General features: G+C 43.7%; 2 protein-coding genes across 4 annotated transcripts in view; one reads left to right on the top strand and one right to left on the bottom strand.

The window, feature by feature from the left end:
- The window catches only part of SFI1 (SFI1 centrin binding protein), a gene marked incomplete at its 5' end in the record, with an annotated part of 49111 nt that extends 47970 nt beyond the window's left edge, over window positions 1–1141 (bottom strand). Inside the window, 2 exon segments of the mRNA XM_084649592.1 lie at window positions 1057–1124; window positions 1130–1141. Coding sequence (XP_084505718.1) covers window positions 1057–1124; window positions 1130–1141 — 80 coding nt within the window.
- Window positions 1142–8553: 7412 nt separating this feature from the next.
- The window catches only part of EIF4ENIF1 (eukaryotic translation initiation factor 4E nuclear import factor 1), a 35174-nt gene continuing 28359 nt past the window's right edge, over window positions 8554–15368 (top strand). For all 3 annotated transcript variants that reach the window (XM_084649594.1, XM_084649595.1, XM_084649593.1), the window contains exons 1-2: window positions 8554–8677; window positions 9703–9823. In XM_084649594.1, coding sequence (XP_084505720.1) covers window positions 9731–9823 — 93 coding nt within the window. In that variant the 5' untranslated portion in view covers window positions 8554–8677; window positions 9703–9730. The remainder of the gene's footprint in view (window positions 8678–9702; window positions 9824–15368) is intronic.

Below are 15368 nucleotides of genomic sequence, written 5' to 3'. Positions count from 1 at the left end.
TGATGGGAGCACAGTGGTCCAAGTGCAATCATCCCATTCACATTTCCTCTTTCTTTAAAAGGTGACATGGAAAAGAAAGAACGTTGGTTTGTATTCTCTTTCACTTTGTTAATATTTATAAAGTCCTGAAACTTTTGTTCAGGTGGATTTAAACTTGTTGTTCTGCTTATTTTTTACCCTCAGAATAATAACAACAATATTACCACCTACTACTTTCTATTTTTGCTGAAAGATTCCTACTAGAGTACTAAAGTGGGAGCTTTCTCAACCTTCAGTTAAAGGGCAAGAAGCATTTGATCTTTCACAAAAAGATCCTTTCTCCTAGCTGTGCGCAGATATGAGTTAAATATGCCTTTCTTAAATAATTAAATAAATAATAGTAGTTTTAAGAAATCGGACTAAAAATCCCTTCCTGTCTCTTGGTACTTGTGATGTCACAGTCCTATTAATTCTCCAGTGTTCCATATAGTCTTACAGGAAAGCTGGTGCAGATGAGCCCTGAACTGAAAAACAAGCAGGGAAAAAATGAACTTTTCTGAAAAAAAAAATCTTTCAGGCCTTTATTGATCATAAAGAAGCCAAACTAGGCAAAACATTTTTTCCCCTTTGTGGGTCATCTTTAAACAGTCTGTCTCAGTCAAAGTGCAGTTCCATTCTGAAAAGTGACTTTAAAAATGGTGTTATGGGATTCCATGTTTAACATTCCTGACTGACTTTATGATAACAACCACAATTTAAGACCAGCTACAACTTGTTGAACCAGTTGCATCCAAGTTTCCTTCCCAGAAGCAAACACCACCACCACCCTCCAGATTTGAACATTAGAACCATAAACACATTCCTGAGCTCCCCAATAGGCAACAGAGGCTTCATCTATACAAATAAAGTGGAACAACTTTTGAACAGACGTCTACAAAACATTGTTAATAGCATCTTCTGAGTAAAATACACAGGTAACACAACTTTTATTTAGATCCAATTGAGTTGGATTGATATAAAAACAAAATAATATAACTGCATCCTTTAACATGGGAGTGCCTATCCACCATTCCTCACCTGCCCTTGGACTTTTTCTCCATCTTTCCTCCAATCTTGGGTCCTCTATAATCAAATCCACGACTCTTCTGCACTGGAATCTCATGTGTTAGCAGTCAAACACCTTTGGACAATATATAAGAATTATTTTGAGTTATTTTTGGTGAATCAGTGGTGCTCATATGACACATACATTTTGTATAATCTCTCAGGTGCACCCCAACCACTTCTCACGCAAACTCACCTGAATAAAATAGTATACAAAACTTCTAGATGTTCAGTCAGTCAGAATGATGGACTGCTGAACATTCACAACCCTCTGATTTTATAAAGTTGATTTCAATGGGTTTATTTAGTGAATAAATGTCCAAATATCATGATAAGGTTCTATATATGCATTTCTAATGTGCCCATCTCCATGTGCTCAACAGACTGGTTTAGTCAAATAATGCAATTGGACTGTTAGAATTTTTAGTGACACCTGGTCCATATGTATCAATATCACAAACAATTTGATATATTTTGTTGATTGCCCCATACACAAAGGAACTGAAAAATAAGAAGCATGAAAGAACTTGACAGCTGGATATAAAAAGAGCAGTCTGATTGGCTGACAGGGATGTCAAACCATATTGATAATGCCCAGTAAGTACACAAGTCTAATTTGTTTTCTTTAGAATAATAAGCTGCATTTCTTAATACATAGAATTTATAGAGGACTACTCTGTTTCTCAGGTGATTAAAGTCAAGGAGCCTTTGGATTTGTGCTTTAAAGAACCATCAAATCATGCCAGACACATAATACTTATTGCTCTTTGAAAAGACGACTTTCTTAAAACAGAGCAAATGATCTTTGCTGCAGACTATTAGCTTGGAAAATGCAGCTTAATTTTTTTTGGGGGGGGGGGGGGTCCTTAGAATAGGCTCTTTGTTTGCTGTTGCTTTTTTGCAATACAAATTTCAAAGCTAATTTTGCCCAGTTTTGATTAACAGAAAAATACCTCCCAGATAGTGACCTTTTATTTCAAATTTTAACTTACAAGGAATAGTGTATGCTAAGTTTATAAACCCCATGGCAATCAACAGTTATGATGAAACACTGAGACACCCTAATGATAACATCAGTCAAGATTACTTAACTCTTGAGACAACAAGGGCTGTCCAAATAGAACTGCTGCTGTATAATCAAATCCTGGTATTTATATGAACCTAGGTCCCAGTACCGAGACATACTAGTTATGAGCCAAGATACAAGGAAATAGATAACAGGTGAAACTGCCTCAAACACAAATGAAGAAAATGGAATACCAAATACAGCCTCTGATCCTGTAACGAACTCTGTGCAAGTGGACCCCTAGCCAGTACAGAGTCTGACTAAAATTAATTTGGATCTGAAGATGAAGGGGTCTGTCTCCACAGAGCACACTGTAGCATTAGGATCTAAAAGAAAAGTTTCTCTGAGCAAGGCATGAAAGACTGGAATGAAAGGGACATTAAGGCCTCAATTCCGCAAAGTGATATGAGTGAAGATGTACCCCTGTGCCAATGGAGAGAGTCACTGAAGTCAATGGGGCTCTGCCCACAGTAAACTCCTTGTGGGATCAGGGCTGAAGAATCTAAATATACTCATTTTCAATCAAAACTTTCATATATGTTCATATATATGCTACAGTATATATATATATATATATATATATATATATATATATAAAAACACACACACATATACTACAGAACTACACGGTAATGATCCAAACCCTTGCAATAAACACAATTAAGATGTTATGTTTGGGGTCCTGGCTGTAACATAATAATCGTAACCCATCTACTATGAAGATATTTGTATTGTGCTGGTCTCTGTGGTGTTTGTACCTTCCCTATTTAAAGGACTGTAAAACGTTAATAACAAAACTAGTCTAATGCTTTATATTGACCAGACAGTTCTTGGGAAGGGCAACTTCTCACTTTGAATTCCAATCCCATTCCATTTGTGAGAGTTCACAAATCCTCTGGAAACTCTATTTCCGCTGGCACTACAGGGAAGTGTCATAGATTCAGAACAATCCTGTTAATACGGCAGACAATCCCTGGGAGTCCAGATTCCTCTGGCACAGCATCTAGCATTAGAAACCCCTCACTCTCATTTGCCTTTCCCTTTTCATACCCAGAAAAGGATCTGAAAAGTGGGAGAAGGGAAGATCATGGCTTCACAGCCCAAGCTCAGCCCTACTGTATCCCCTCAGCTGCTTTTAGGAGTAACCAGGAACACTTGTGGGGCCCCTACGTTTTACAGGAGACCGTATGCAGACTCAGCAGTTCACAGGATGGCTAGACTCCCCAGTCACAAGGCAGGACCACGGAGGCGGAGTACAATTTACAGTCCCATAACCCACTCCTCCAGTAGCAGGACCAGGATTACCTTGACAGGGAACCAACTTGCTGCTCGATCCACCTGTCTTCCAGCAGGAGACTGAGTTATACAGGGAGGTTGACTCACTGTCCAAGACCCACCCCCCACAACTGTGGGATAATGGGATGGGGGGGCCCACTCACTGCCCTAGAGCCACCCCCCCACACACAGCTGTAGGCCCAGGGAGGCAATTCACTGCCCTAGAGGGCCCCCCCCACACACAGCTGTAGGACAAGGAGCGGGGCAACTCACTGCCCTAGAGCCACCCCACACACACACACAGCTGTAGGACTGGGAGGGGGGCAACTCACTGCTCTAGAGCCCCCACACACACACAGCTGTAGGACCGGGAGGGGGGCAACTCACTGCTCTGGAGCCCCCCCACACACACCCACACAGCTGTAGGACCGGGAGGGGGGCAACTCACTGCCCTAGAGCCCCCCCCCACACACAGCTGTAGGACCGGGAGGGGGGCAACTCACTGCTCTGGAGCCCCCCCACACACACAGCTGTAGGACCGGGAGAGCGGTCAAACCACTGCCCTAGACCCCCAGGCTGTGTAACCAGGGGGACTATTCACGGCCGGGCCGGACCCCACCGCCCCAGTGAGGCAACTCATATCTCTCGCAGCAGACACCGGGCAGAACCGGGACCAAGCCGTGTCCCAGCGGCTCCTCCCGCGCAGTCCCCAGCGCAGCCTCCAGGCCCGCCCGACGCACCGCCTCTATCACCATGGCGACGAGCAGCAGCAGGACCCCAGCCCGTATCTCTGAGCGATGCGGCCCCGCAGCGGCCTCTAGCGCCTGGGAGGGGAATGGGCGAGAAGGAAACGCAGCCAAGCCCCATCATGTCCCCTTTGCCTCCTCAGTGCGTGCCAGCTCCCACATGGCTATTTGGTATGTGAATGATAAGGCACAGCAGCCACGGGGCAAAGGACATGATCTTAAACACCCACCCACGTCCTGCTCCGAGTAACCTCAAACAATCCCATGGCACATTCTCTGGGAACACCACTCAGAGCATGTCCCCACTCCAGCCCCAATCCAGCAGCAGGTTAGGGGTGCTACATGTAGCCGGCTAATAGCACTTAGATCTCTTCACCTTCAGCACTAGGTGAACTGATCCTTACAACACATCTGCAGACCTAACCATTATCCCTCTTTACCTCAGGTACAGAGAGACAAGGTCATACAATCAGCCAATGGCAGAGTTGGGAGAGAGCATATGTGACTAAAATGCTCTAGGGACTTTGGGGATGAAAACTGCTATACTAATGTAAGCAAGATATATTATTATTTAGTTATTAGTTATTATGGGTTTTGAGAGGGCAGGTCATTTTGAATGACTTTCCTCACTAATAATCTACTTCTTGTGACCAGTGTCCTTCCTTCTAAGCTTGACAATGTCCCTCTCAGACCATTTGCTAAGCTTGATCCCCAAAATGTCAAGACCATTCATGAACCCAGAGATGCCCTGTACTTCAATACAGGCAAAATTCCACAGGGTTTCTGCCAAGAAAGAAGCCATCTGTCAGTGTCCAAATAAAGAATTTTGGGGCCCTGTGCACAGTGGCAATTGAGGGAACCCCACCTTCCCTGTCACCAGGTGGATGGGAGGACCAGGGAGGGTGTTGGAGAGCAAGCCTCCAAGCACTCACCCTGCAGTGACTTCAGTCCTTTCGTGCTGGTGCAGCTCCCGACTCCTGTTTTTCTGGCTCTTTCCACAGTATGTAGGTAGGACCCTCCCCTGCCCCCTCATTGTGTGTGTGTGTGTGTGTCCTGAGGTGGGAGCCCTGTGCAAGTGCACTGAGTGCCTTTGGTTAATCTGGGCTCACCTTTTATAGCCATCTTCATGACATCACTTTGAAACTTGCTTTTTAAGCACACGGCATATTAAAGAATGCAGTCCTTATGCAGACAAAATTCCCACTGAAATAAATGTATCTGCATGAGAACTACAAAATCAAGTCCAAAATCAGCATAAAAACTTGACACAGTATTGCATTGGGTTAGTCACCTTTTGCCATAGCTGTAGAAAGAGGAAAATATAGTCCTTTTATATATTGCTGTTTTATGAAGTGTATGGCTATCTCCTGTTTTCTAAGGTGTTATAAGAAGTTACAAAATAGCATTTTAGCTTAGGATGCAGGGATATTTACAAAAGCTACAGTTAAACTAAACAAGTTTGCAATCCATTTCAAAGTGTGTATCTAAAGTATTTTACAAATGCAAAGTAAAAAAAAAAATCCATGGATACCTGTTAGTTATCTATTCTAATAGTGTATTTGTTCCAGTCCTTCTTCCCCCATTACACGTTTTTTCTTACAGAAAGATGCCTTCAATAGAATTTCTGCTCACTAAGAAATGCAGCAGGACTCCAGTTCCTGAATCCATTGTACATTCACCATTATTTAAAAAAAAATCTAAATCTATATGCATAATAATAAATAAATCTTTGTACATAGACAGTCATTAAAGAAAACCCTGGTTAAACTGTTCTTTTTAGATTACATAATTAGTTACTTTAAAGTTCACAAAAGGTGCCAGTCTATTTGACAGCCCTGGAGAATTGTATCAGACATAATATATCTATTGCAAACAGCTATAGTAGCAATAATGGGAAGTACCCTGATTATCCCGCCCTAATTTGTAAAATCTATCATGTCTCCCTTCTAACAAATATCCCTGATCCACTCAGTTTCAGTTTTCTCCCAACCCTAGAAGTGCTATGTGGTTCCAGATATCTGCCTCAAACCTCACATGTATTCGGCTCTGATCCTGCACTGAGAACTGCACAGCAGGTGGACCCTGATAACTGAGTGAAATCCAATGAAAGACAATGGGTCTGTGTGCAGACACAGAGTCTACCTACATAGTTTCTCAAAAGAGCCTTACCTTATAGTGGGCCCTTCAAAACACTATACCCTGTAGGGCTCTTGCTTAACCCTCAAGTATGACAGTTGGAGCAGTGCTGAAGAGGTCTTCATCATGCAGTAAGCTAATTAAGGTGGACAAAGAGTGGATCAGCCTGGCAAACTTACTGTACATGGAAGGTATCAAATGGTGGCCATTTTTAAATGCATGTTTAAAGATATCACTGACTTGTAATGTAAGAAATCTTTATATAATATTATTTCATTCTACAATAAAGGTTGATGTCAATGTATTATTTAATATGGACCTTCTGTTTAATTGGAAAATAGTTGAAGATATTGACTTTTGCCCCAATCCTGCAAGTTGCTCCACAAAGGCAGATCCCTGTACTTATGTAGAGTTGACTCAACAGGGCTCCTATTCTGAACAATTTTCACAACTGGGACCCTAAATGGAGTTCTGTGGACCTAGAGGGTCCACTTACCTGGAACTCAATGCAAGATCAAGGTCTCAGATGCTGTTAATTGAATGTTGTCTAAAAAAGTTCTATAAACAGGTGTTGGAAATATATTCTCTATTTCTTGCTAATAGCATAGGTGTACCAGAAGACTGAGAATAAGAAAGATTAAGTAATACAATTCCCTGTTCTTATTTTCCTCCTGTTATGAAGACATACTAAGCTTCACTCATTTGACAAGGGAAATGCCTCATTTTGGATTGATTTAAAGGTTAATTTTTAAAACAGGTCTTTGATGAAAAATGATTTTGCAGTGTGTATATGGGTCCCTGACAGGTGAGTACAGTGCACATGACCCTCTCCCCCCCCACACTTACCCCCCAAAAAACACCCCACATACAAACAACAACAAAAATAACCCTGTGCTGGAACTAAGCACTGGCCCTGCCTAAAAACCCATCATTAACAGCACAGTTGGGCTTGTTTTAAAATCACTACCTGGTATAGTTGGTCTAGCAGGGAGTCAGGCTGCACGCTTGACTCCATAGCTATTTTTTTATTTTTTCAGCTCAAAGGGGAACACAGAGCTGAGAAACTTGAGGTGGGACTGGACTGTGCCCTCCAATTTTCAGTCCCTCTTAAAAGCTATGTTTCTGCTTCCTAAGAGAACAGTTGTCCTGCATAGAAAATCCTTGTTCCTCTTCCCTTACCTCTGTCTCTCTGTTCTTAGGCTCCAAGCGCCGCAGGGCAGGGGCCCATCCCTTCTCTTGCGTATGAAAATCACCTAGCACTACTCACACAACATGGGAAATTGTTTACAGGCTCAACAGCATCTTTATAAATACACAACACAAGGACTCAGAGTGGTAGCCGTGTTAGTCTGTATCAGCAAAAACAACAAGGAGTCCTTGTGGCACCTTAGAGACTAACAAATTTATTTGAGCATGAGCTTTCATGGGCTAAAACCCACTTCATCAGATGCATGGAGTAGAAAATACAGAAGCAGGTATATATACATAGTATATGAAAAGATGAGCATTGCCTTATCAAGTGGGGGGTCAGTGCTAACGAGACAATTCAATTAACAGTAGAATACCAAGGGAGGAAAAATCACTTTTGTAGTGGTAATGAGGGTGGCCTGTTTCAAACAGTTGACAGGAAGGTGTGAGTAACAGTAGGGGGAAATTAGTATAGAGAGCTTGAGTTCTTAGTACAAACTCACCCGTATAGGGAATCTGGAAATAAAACATCAGGAAATGATAAATGCAGGAGTCAAAAAAACCCAACCAAACAAAAAAGTCTGTCAGCTTCGGTGCACATGGTCCTTAAACCATGCTCCCGCCCCCGCAGCATGGGCTGGCTGGTGATAGTGCCTGAGGGGTCCTCGCAATTCGTCAAACCATCCGTCTTCTATGGATATGTCTACAAAAAAATCGGTACTAGGCCGTGATTCACTTTTGAAGTTCGCTATAAAGGGGCGAGGAGGCGCCATACGGCGGGAGGCTGTGCTTTTCAGTCAGGCATTACAGCCGAGAGCTCCCGGGCCGGGCGAGCGGGCCGCGCCTGCGCGGTGGCTATTAAAGGGGTGAGCGGTGGGCGCTAGAAAGCCCCGGTTACGGTGGCTGAGGAGAGACAAAGTGCGAGAGTCGGGCAAATCGGGAGAGGGCGCGTGAGCGAGCGAGCTGGAGAAGGGAACGGAGAACAGTGGGGGAGTAGCGGCGGCGCGAGCCGGGGGCGGGCAAGCGGCCGGGCGGGGAGGGAGCCGTGTGTGGCGAGCGCGGCGCGGGGCGCTGCTGGGGGGGAGGGGAGAGAAGCCGGTCACTAGGGCTAAGTAACGCCGCGGGCGGCGGCAAGGCCTTGTGTGGAGCTGAGCCCTCTGGAGGGGACCTCGTCTTCTGCACAGTGAGTATCCTCTTGGCCGGGGCTGGGGCCGCCTACCGCCAGGTGAGGCGTTACCTGCCGCTCGCCACCGGTTTGTTGGTGGCTGGGCCTAGTAAGACCGGGCGGCCCTGGGTCCTCTTTTCTCCGTCCCCATCCCAGACGAGGGCCTCCTATCGCGGTGAGAGTCAGGTCACCCATGGGGCAGGTGGAGAGGGCGGGGGGGCTGCTCTGTCTCGTCTTGCCAGCCATGAGCCTGGGGCCCTCTCTCTGCCTTGTCAGCTGTCTAGGCTTGCCCACAGCCCCTTAGTACGAGGGGCAGCCCCTAATTTTTCCTCTCTATACAATAAGAGCACTGCAAAAAGCAGCAAGAAGTATCTCTGGTGAATATAAGTGGTGTTCACAACAATATTGATGATGATAATATCAGGAAGAGAGGTGGGGTAGGGGTGCTAAGAAAACTGGTCTGTATTTTTGAAATACAGTGTTGGCAACCATACAGAAACAGTGGCACTGGCTCTCTGTGTAGGGCTCTGTTGGCTCTGCAAGCCATGGCTTGGAGGCCCAGGCCCCTCCATGGTATGCCTGTGTGTCTACTGTCCTGCATGCCACAAAATGGGGTGCAAGTGGCTGTCATGGCCAGGTGGCATAGGCATCTAGGACTTCCCTACCTGAGGGAGAGGGCTTCCTATCCAATCTGTCTTTTTCATTTCACGAACTTCCCTTCTGTACTCTGGTTCTGTCCCTGTAATAATCTCTGTGTTAAAGCTGCTTAAGAGCTGGGTCTCTGAATTACAAAGGAGTCTAGGCTCCTATGATTGATTGATTAATATTTGTTCTAGAGCTGTTAGTTAAGATATTTTACAACCAGTTATAGTTTGGAGGCACAAAACAGCCAGCACATCAAACAGTAAAAATATCTTTTGTGGAATGTAATTTCTTATGTTAAATGTAAATTGATGACTGTTCTATGGGCAGTAAGGAAGGTGTACACCATAAAGCCTTCAGCTGTGTTGTCTATTTTATTAACCTAATTCTTTTTTAATCAGGTCCATAGTCAAAGGCTTTCAAGTAGCCATGGATAAGAGAGGGGCTATAGCAGAAATTGAAAATGGGGACACTTTCCTTGACTTGAACAGAATAACAGTAAAATCTCATCGTTACACAAAAGTAAGCTAACCTTTTTCTTTAAAAATTGTATGAATTCAGTGTTTATGAAACACTTAAATGGATTAAAAGTGATCAATTTCAGGAAAAAAAAAAGTCCTACTTTCCTCCTCCTCCTCCTCCTGGTCCAGAGTAGGATTTGAAGGTGTGTTATAGCTATATATTAGTTTAAACAAGGAATGCTCTCTTAAATGGACACCATCACCTCACTGTAGTATCTGTGCCCCACAACATGTGCTAAACTGATCAAGTTGAAGCCTATGCTTGCCCTCCACTATGCTTCAAAATGTGTTGGCAAATGTGATGCATAACATGTCTTAAATTCTAGTCTGGTCATGGTCCAAATAGACATCATACCAAACATGGAGGAGAGTCCTTCTAGGAGGAAGGGTAGTATAGTCTCCTTGGAATGTTTAGTTCTCATATGGATAGCTGTATCAAACTTGGCTTGTAAATACATAGATGCCTTGTGCAGTGAATGCAGTTTCAGGTCTTATGAAGTGAGTTCAGTTGTGAAGCAGGGGAAAGCTGAGGCCCTACATAAGACAGGAACAGATATTTAATTTTGGAAGAAACTTTCAAGTATTGACACTGTCTAGATATGGCTTAAGCTTTATAGTTCTCACCATACTCTTATTGGTTCATGCACTTGCAAACTATATCCAATTCTTATATATTGGAGAAACTGGTAGCCCGCTTCTGCTAATGTTGGTATTCTGCATTGGCAGCATTGCTGAAAGTGTTTGCTTCACTGTGGGAAGACATGAGGAAACTCTTTTGTTTACTGTGGTGATTAGGATTTAACCATGTTGAGTGCTGTGCAAACAGATTAAAAAGATTGTAAACTTTCCAGGGCAGGAACAATCTGAATATAAGACAAAGCCCAACAAGTGGGCTTAATAAATAAAAGGATGCAGTTAGAGGAGAATGCAGTTACATAAGCTAGGTAGTATATGATGTGAGTTGATTCCATTACTCTCTTGAAAGTATGTCTCTATTTTAAGAAATAGGCTTTTATTAATCTCTAAGGTTTTTGCAAGTTTGCTCATCTCCGTTAAATGAAAGCCTGGCTTCTTTCAGCATGCCTTCTAACACTGACTCAAAACCTATTTTTATAGAGATATATATATATTTAAAAAAAAATTAGGAACTAGCAAGATGTGTACAAAGATCCTTACTTTTTGTAAGACCTGGGCTCCTTTTACCCTCTATCTGTATTGGTTTTACTTGTCTGCAGATCACTGTGCTCTGTTATGTATAATATGTTGTCATTCTTTCCCATGATACAATTAACCTCAAGTGAGGGACTGAATTGTTGGGATGAGGCAGGGTTATTGGTGGCTTTACAGCGGTAATGACTTGTAAACTTCCAAAACAATTTTTTTGAGCACGGAGGTGCAATTAAGCTGCTTAATCTTGTGCGTGTCTTCCCCTCAATCTTTAGTTCTGCCAGTGTGCCCAGTCCCCTTTGGTATTAGGTTTCTCAGTAGTTTGAGATGGCCGGTGGGGGGGGAATGCAAAGTATAGCAGTTTTCCCTAAGACTGAGTACTGTATGAGGCTTCCTTCAGATTCTGGTAGATGCATATCATTTGTTTGGCCTGAGGTGGCTGATAGTCAACGAGGTACATCTTGCCCAAAAGCTAAATGGGTGCCTCTGTCTTGCTCCCAGTCCCTACTGGCATGGGAAACAAAGATCCAAGCTTTGGTCCTCAATCCTGATGTGTGAGACCTAGACTGCTAATGCCCTGGAGTTTCACTCCTCTGCTTCAGGAGTGTGCTACCACTGCTTCTGTGGTCCCTGAACCAACAATAGTAATGATATATATGTCTGTGCCCCTAATTTTGATCAGGATGCAGTTGTTAAACTAATGGCAGGATACTTTTAGTCTCACTCAACTGATACTGCAGTTTTAGTGGCAATTGACATCTGTCCTGAGGTTAACATTTCTTGTAATTTCCTCACTTTGAGGTTTTTTTAAAAGGGTTATCTGTTCTCCTAAGTAAAAGGATTGGTTCTAGGGTATAGCCAGAGCACCTTAAATGCATATAAAAAAAATGATTCAAGTCACCAGATTCCAAACTAGTCTGAAGCACTGATGGTCCAGAACACCTAGTGGTGGTTTGTGGAGAATGGCTATTTATTCTCCCTGTTTCCAGCTGCTAGGAGCATCGTTCAATGTGATTTTAATATCTACTGTGTAAACAATCACTGCAGGGCTATTACATAATTAGAAAGTGGGAAGGCAGTTGGTCCACACCATGAAAGCTTGCAAACCCTTTGATCTAATTTTTTTCAAAAGGTGACCAGTCTAAGTTTTAGAACTAAAATGTAGCTTTTTAGCAATATTTAACACTTACAATTTGTGTTCCAAGTGCTGTGCAGATACTAATCCTCACCATCACTAACAGAAGTGGAAGTGTTATTCCCACTTCATAAATAAAGTGCATCTCAAAGGCCGCATAGTCAGTCACTGAAAGAGCCTGGTCTAGAACACACATTCTCCTGACTAACAACCCAAGGCTCATTATTATAGCTTATGGTGTCTCATGCTTTGTCTAAACCAGTGAACTAAGTAGCTGCTTTTGAACTTTCCATTTGTAGAGAACTTGGCCAACTTACACTGTTCAGGCCTGGTCTACACTTAAAATTGAATTGTAGATTTTTTATTTTTATTTTTTTGCACTCCTGAGCAACATAACTATGTTGACCTAACCTCTAGTGTAGATGCAGCTAATTCTTCCATTGACCTAGCTACTGTCACTCGGAAGTGGTGTTCCTACACTGATGGAAAAACCCCTTGTGGAGATGCAGCCTGCACCAACAGTACAGGATTATGCAGCATAGTTGTGGTGCTATATAGTTGTACATTGCTATGGATGTTACCCAGTAGGCTAGACAATCTTTGGCTGACATCTGCTCTAGATATCAAGTCCTATATTTTGGATGGTCTTGCTGCACTCAAATCTTCGTTCCTTAGGTAAATAAGGTACAGCTTTTCAGCCCCAGGTGTGTTTTGGTATTTCTAATTTGCTTAAACTTAATAGTGGCTGTCAGATGGCTCAATGCTTTTTTTTTTTTTTAAATCCACTCATCACAAGCCTCAAACTTAGTATAAAAAAAAAAAAAAAAGAATGGCCATATTGGGTCAGACCAGTGGTCCGTCTAGTATCCAGTCTTCTGCCAGTGGCCCATGTTTCATAGGGAATGAACCGAATAGGGCAATTATCAAGTGATCCATCCCCTGTTGTCCAAGCCCAGCTTCTGGTAGTCAAAGGTTTAGGGACACCAGGGTGTGCAGTTGCATCCCTGACCATCTTGATTAATAGCTATTTATGGAGCTATGCTACATGATCTTATCAAATTATGTTTTTGAACCTAGTTACACTTCTGATCTTCACCACATCTCCTGCATTAAGTTCCCTGGGTTGACTGACTGGATCGTGTGAAGAAGCACTGAATCATTAAATGCTAGGGAGAAGTTTCCTTTTCAGGCTAGCTTGGTGCTGCACGTCCTGGCTATTGCTAGGATCCCTTTATTCTTCTGGCTCCTTCTTGCTCAGTATTATCAGTTTGTCTCCCTGATTCCTGAACGAAAACAACTCGGGAGGGAGTAGGGGTAATCAGAAACCAACACAGTCAGTGCCACAGTGATGTAAATTGCTGTCCAAAGAACTGATGCTGCTCCTTTGTGCTTTAAATGGAGCAAATCAGAAAGATGATGGCTGGTCTTCTAGTTTATCTTAAAGGTAACTTCAGAAAGTATGCTGTAGTAGACGTTTTTTATTTGAATCCTAATAGTAAAGGGGGAAAACTTAAATGTGTGGCATATTTATTCTACCCAATGCTGAATTATGAATAACTATTGTACAATATCCACTTATAGTATAAACACGGTATGCATCCGATGAAGTGAGCTGTAGCTCACGAAAGCTCATGCTCAAATAAATTGGTTAGTCTCTAAGGTGCCACAAGTACTCCTTTTCTTTTTGCAAATACAGACTAACACGGCTGTTACTCTGAAACCAGTATATCTAGAGGGAACTCCATGCTATTTGGAGCAGGGGGAGGCAAACTTTTTGGCCCTAGGGCCACATTGGGTACAGAAATTGTATGGAGGGCTGGGTAGGGAAGGCTGGGGGAGGCTATGCCTCCCCAAATGGAGAGGCATGGCCTGGCTCCCACCCCCATTCCAGCCTCCCAGAACTCCCACCCAACACTCCCCACCCCTGACTGCCCTCCAGGACTCCTGCATGCTATCCAAACACCTCTGCTGTCTGCCTCCATCCAACCCTCCTTGCTCCCCCCACCCCATGTTACCTGTGGTATGGGGGAAAGGGGGGCTCAGTCCTTTCCCTGTGTTTCTCCTGCTCATTTGGCTGCTCTCCCTGGCAGTTGGGCAGAGCTCACTCCCTGTCTGGGCTTTTCTGCTGGGGACAGGGGCCAAGCATTTGGGGGGAGGGGGGGATTGCAGTTGCTCTACCTCTGTCCCTGGCAGCAGGGTCCAGGCCCCTTGACCACCCCCTTGCTCCTCGCCTTCTTCTCCTCTGCCCCCCCCCCCCCCCGGCCAACTCCTCCTGACTGCGCTGCCCTGGAGCACCAGGTCTGGCCGCGCTGTAGCTGTGCTGGCCAGAGCTGCAGCCACACTGCCCAGGTGCTGGGGGGGACTGTGACTGGGAGGGAGGGATCGGGGCTAGCCTCTGCCCCGCTCACCGTGCTGCAGGGTGTTGGGCTGGCTCCTCTGCAAGCCTGTCCTGACCCCACTCCCTGGCAGGAGCTCAGGGCCCAGAGGGAAGGGTCCTGCAGGCTAGATGTGGCCCAAGGGCCAGTTTGCCCCCCTCTGGTTTAGAGGAATGACCAGGTTTAGGTTAAGGGCTTCTGAATTTTACTCACTGCTCTGCCTCCATTTAATCATAACATTGGGATAAAGCTTGTCTGCTTCACAAGAGTGACTAATTGTTTAGTAAATATTTTCACAGCACTTCGAACATCAAATTTTAACATAACTGTAAACCTAGCATGACAATTACTTTCCTGCCTTTTTACAATCACTGATGATACTAATATTTTCCCCAGCAGGTAAATGAGTAAAATTTTGCAAAGCTTTTATAAAAACACTTACTTATGTAGTACTGTACTTGCTGTAGTAACACAAGTTTCACAACATGCTGCAACTAAGAAAATATGGGAGAACCTGGAAACAAATTGTAGCTCCACGTGAAGGAAAGGCATCTCATGTCCACTGTAACCTTGTTTCTGGCTGAGTAAAACCATACCTCTAAGTTTAGATAGTAATCTACCCCTGTGTGACTGGAATAGCTGTTTTCACACATTTCACAACTAAACTTAAACATTGCAGTAATTAAACATTTGAAAAGTAATAGGCTAAAAACTTAACTTTATTTTTAGCTGGTATACAGCAGCATGACACGAAATTTTATGTGGAAGTAATGAATATGCTGGGGAATTGCCCAGTAACTGAATGAGTAAAAATTATTTGTAAATTGACTGATGCACTCAGTCCATCCTTTAGGATTTTTTAGCATTAG

This window comes from Lepidochelys olivacea (assembly GCF_965140295.1).
Source record: "Lepidochelys olivacea isolate rLepOli2 genome assembly, chromosome: 15".
NCBI classification, from domain to species: domain Eukaryota; kingdom Metazoa; phylum Chordata; order Testudines; family Cheloniidae; genus Lepidochelys; species Lepidochelys olivacea.
The sequence above is the reverse complement of the archived record's forward strand: the minus strand, read 5'-3'. Positions and strand labels throughout refer to the sequence as shown.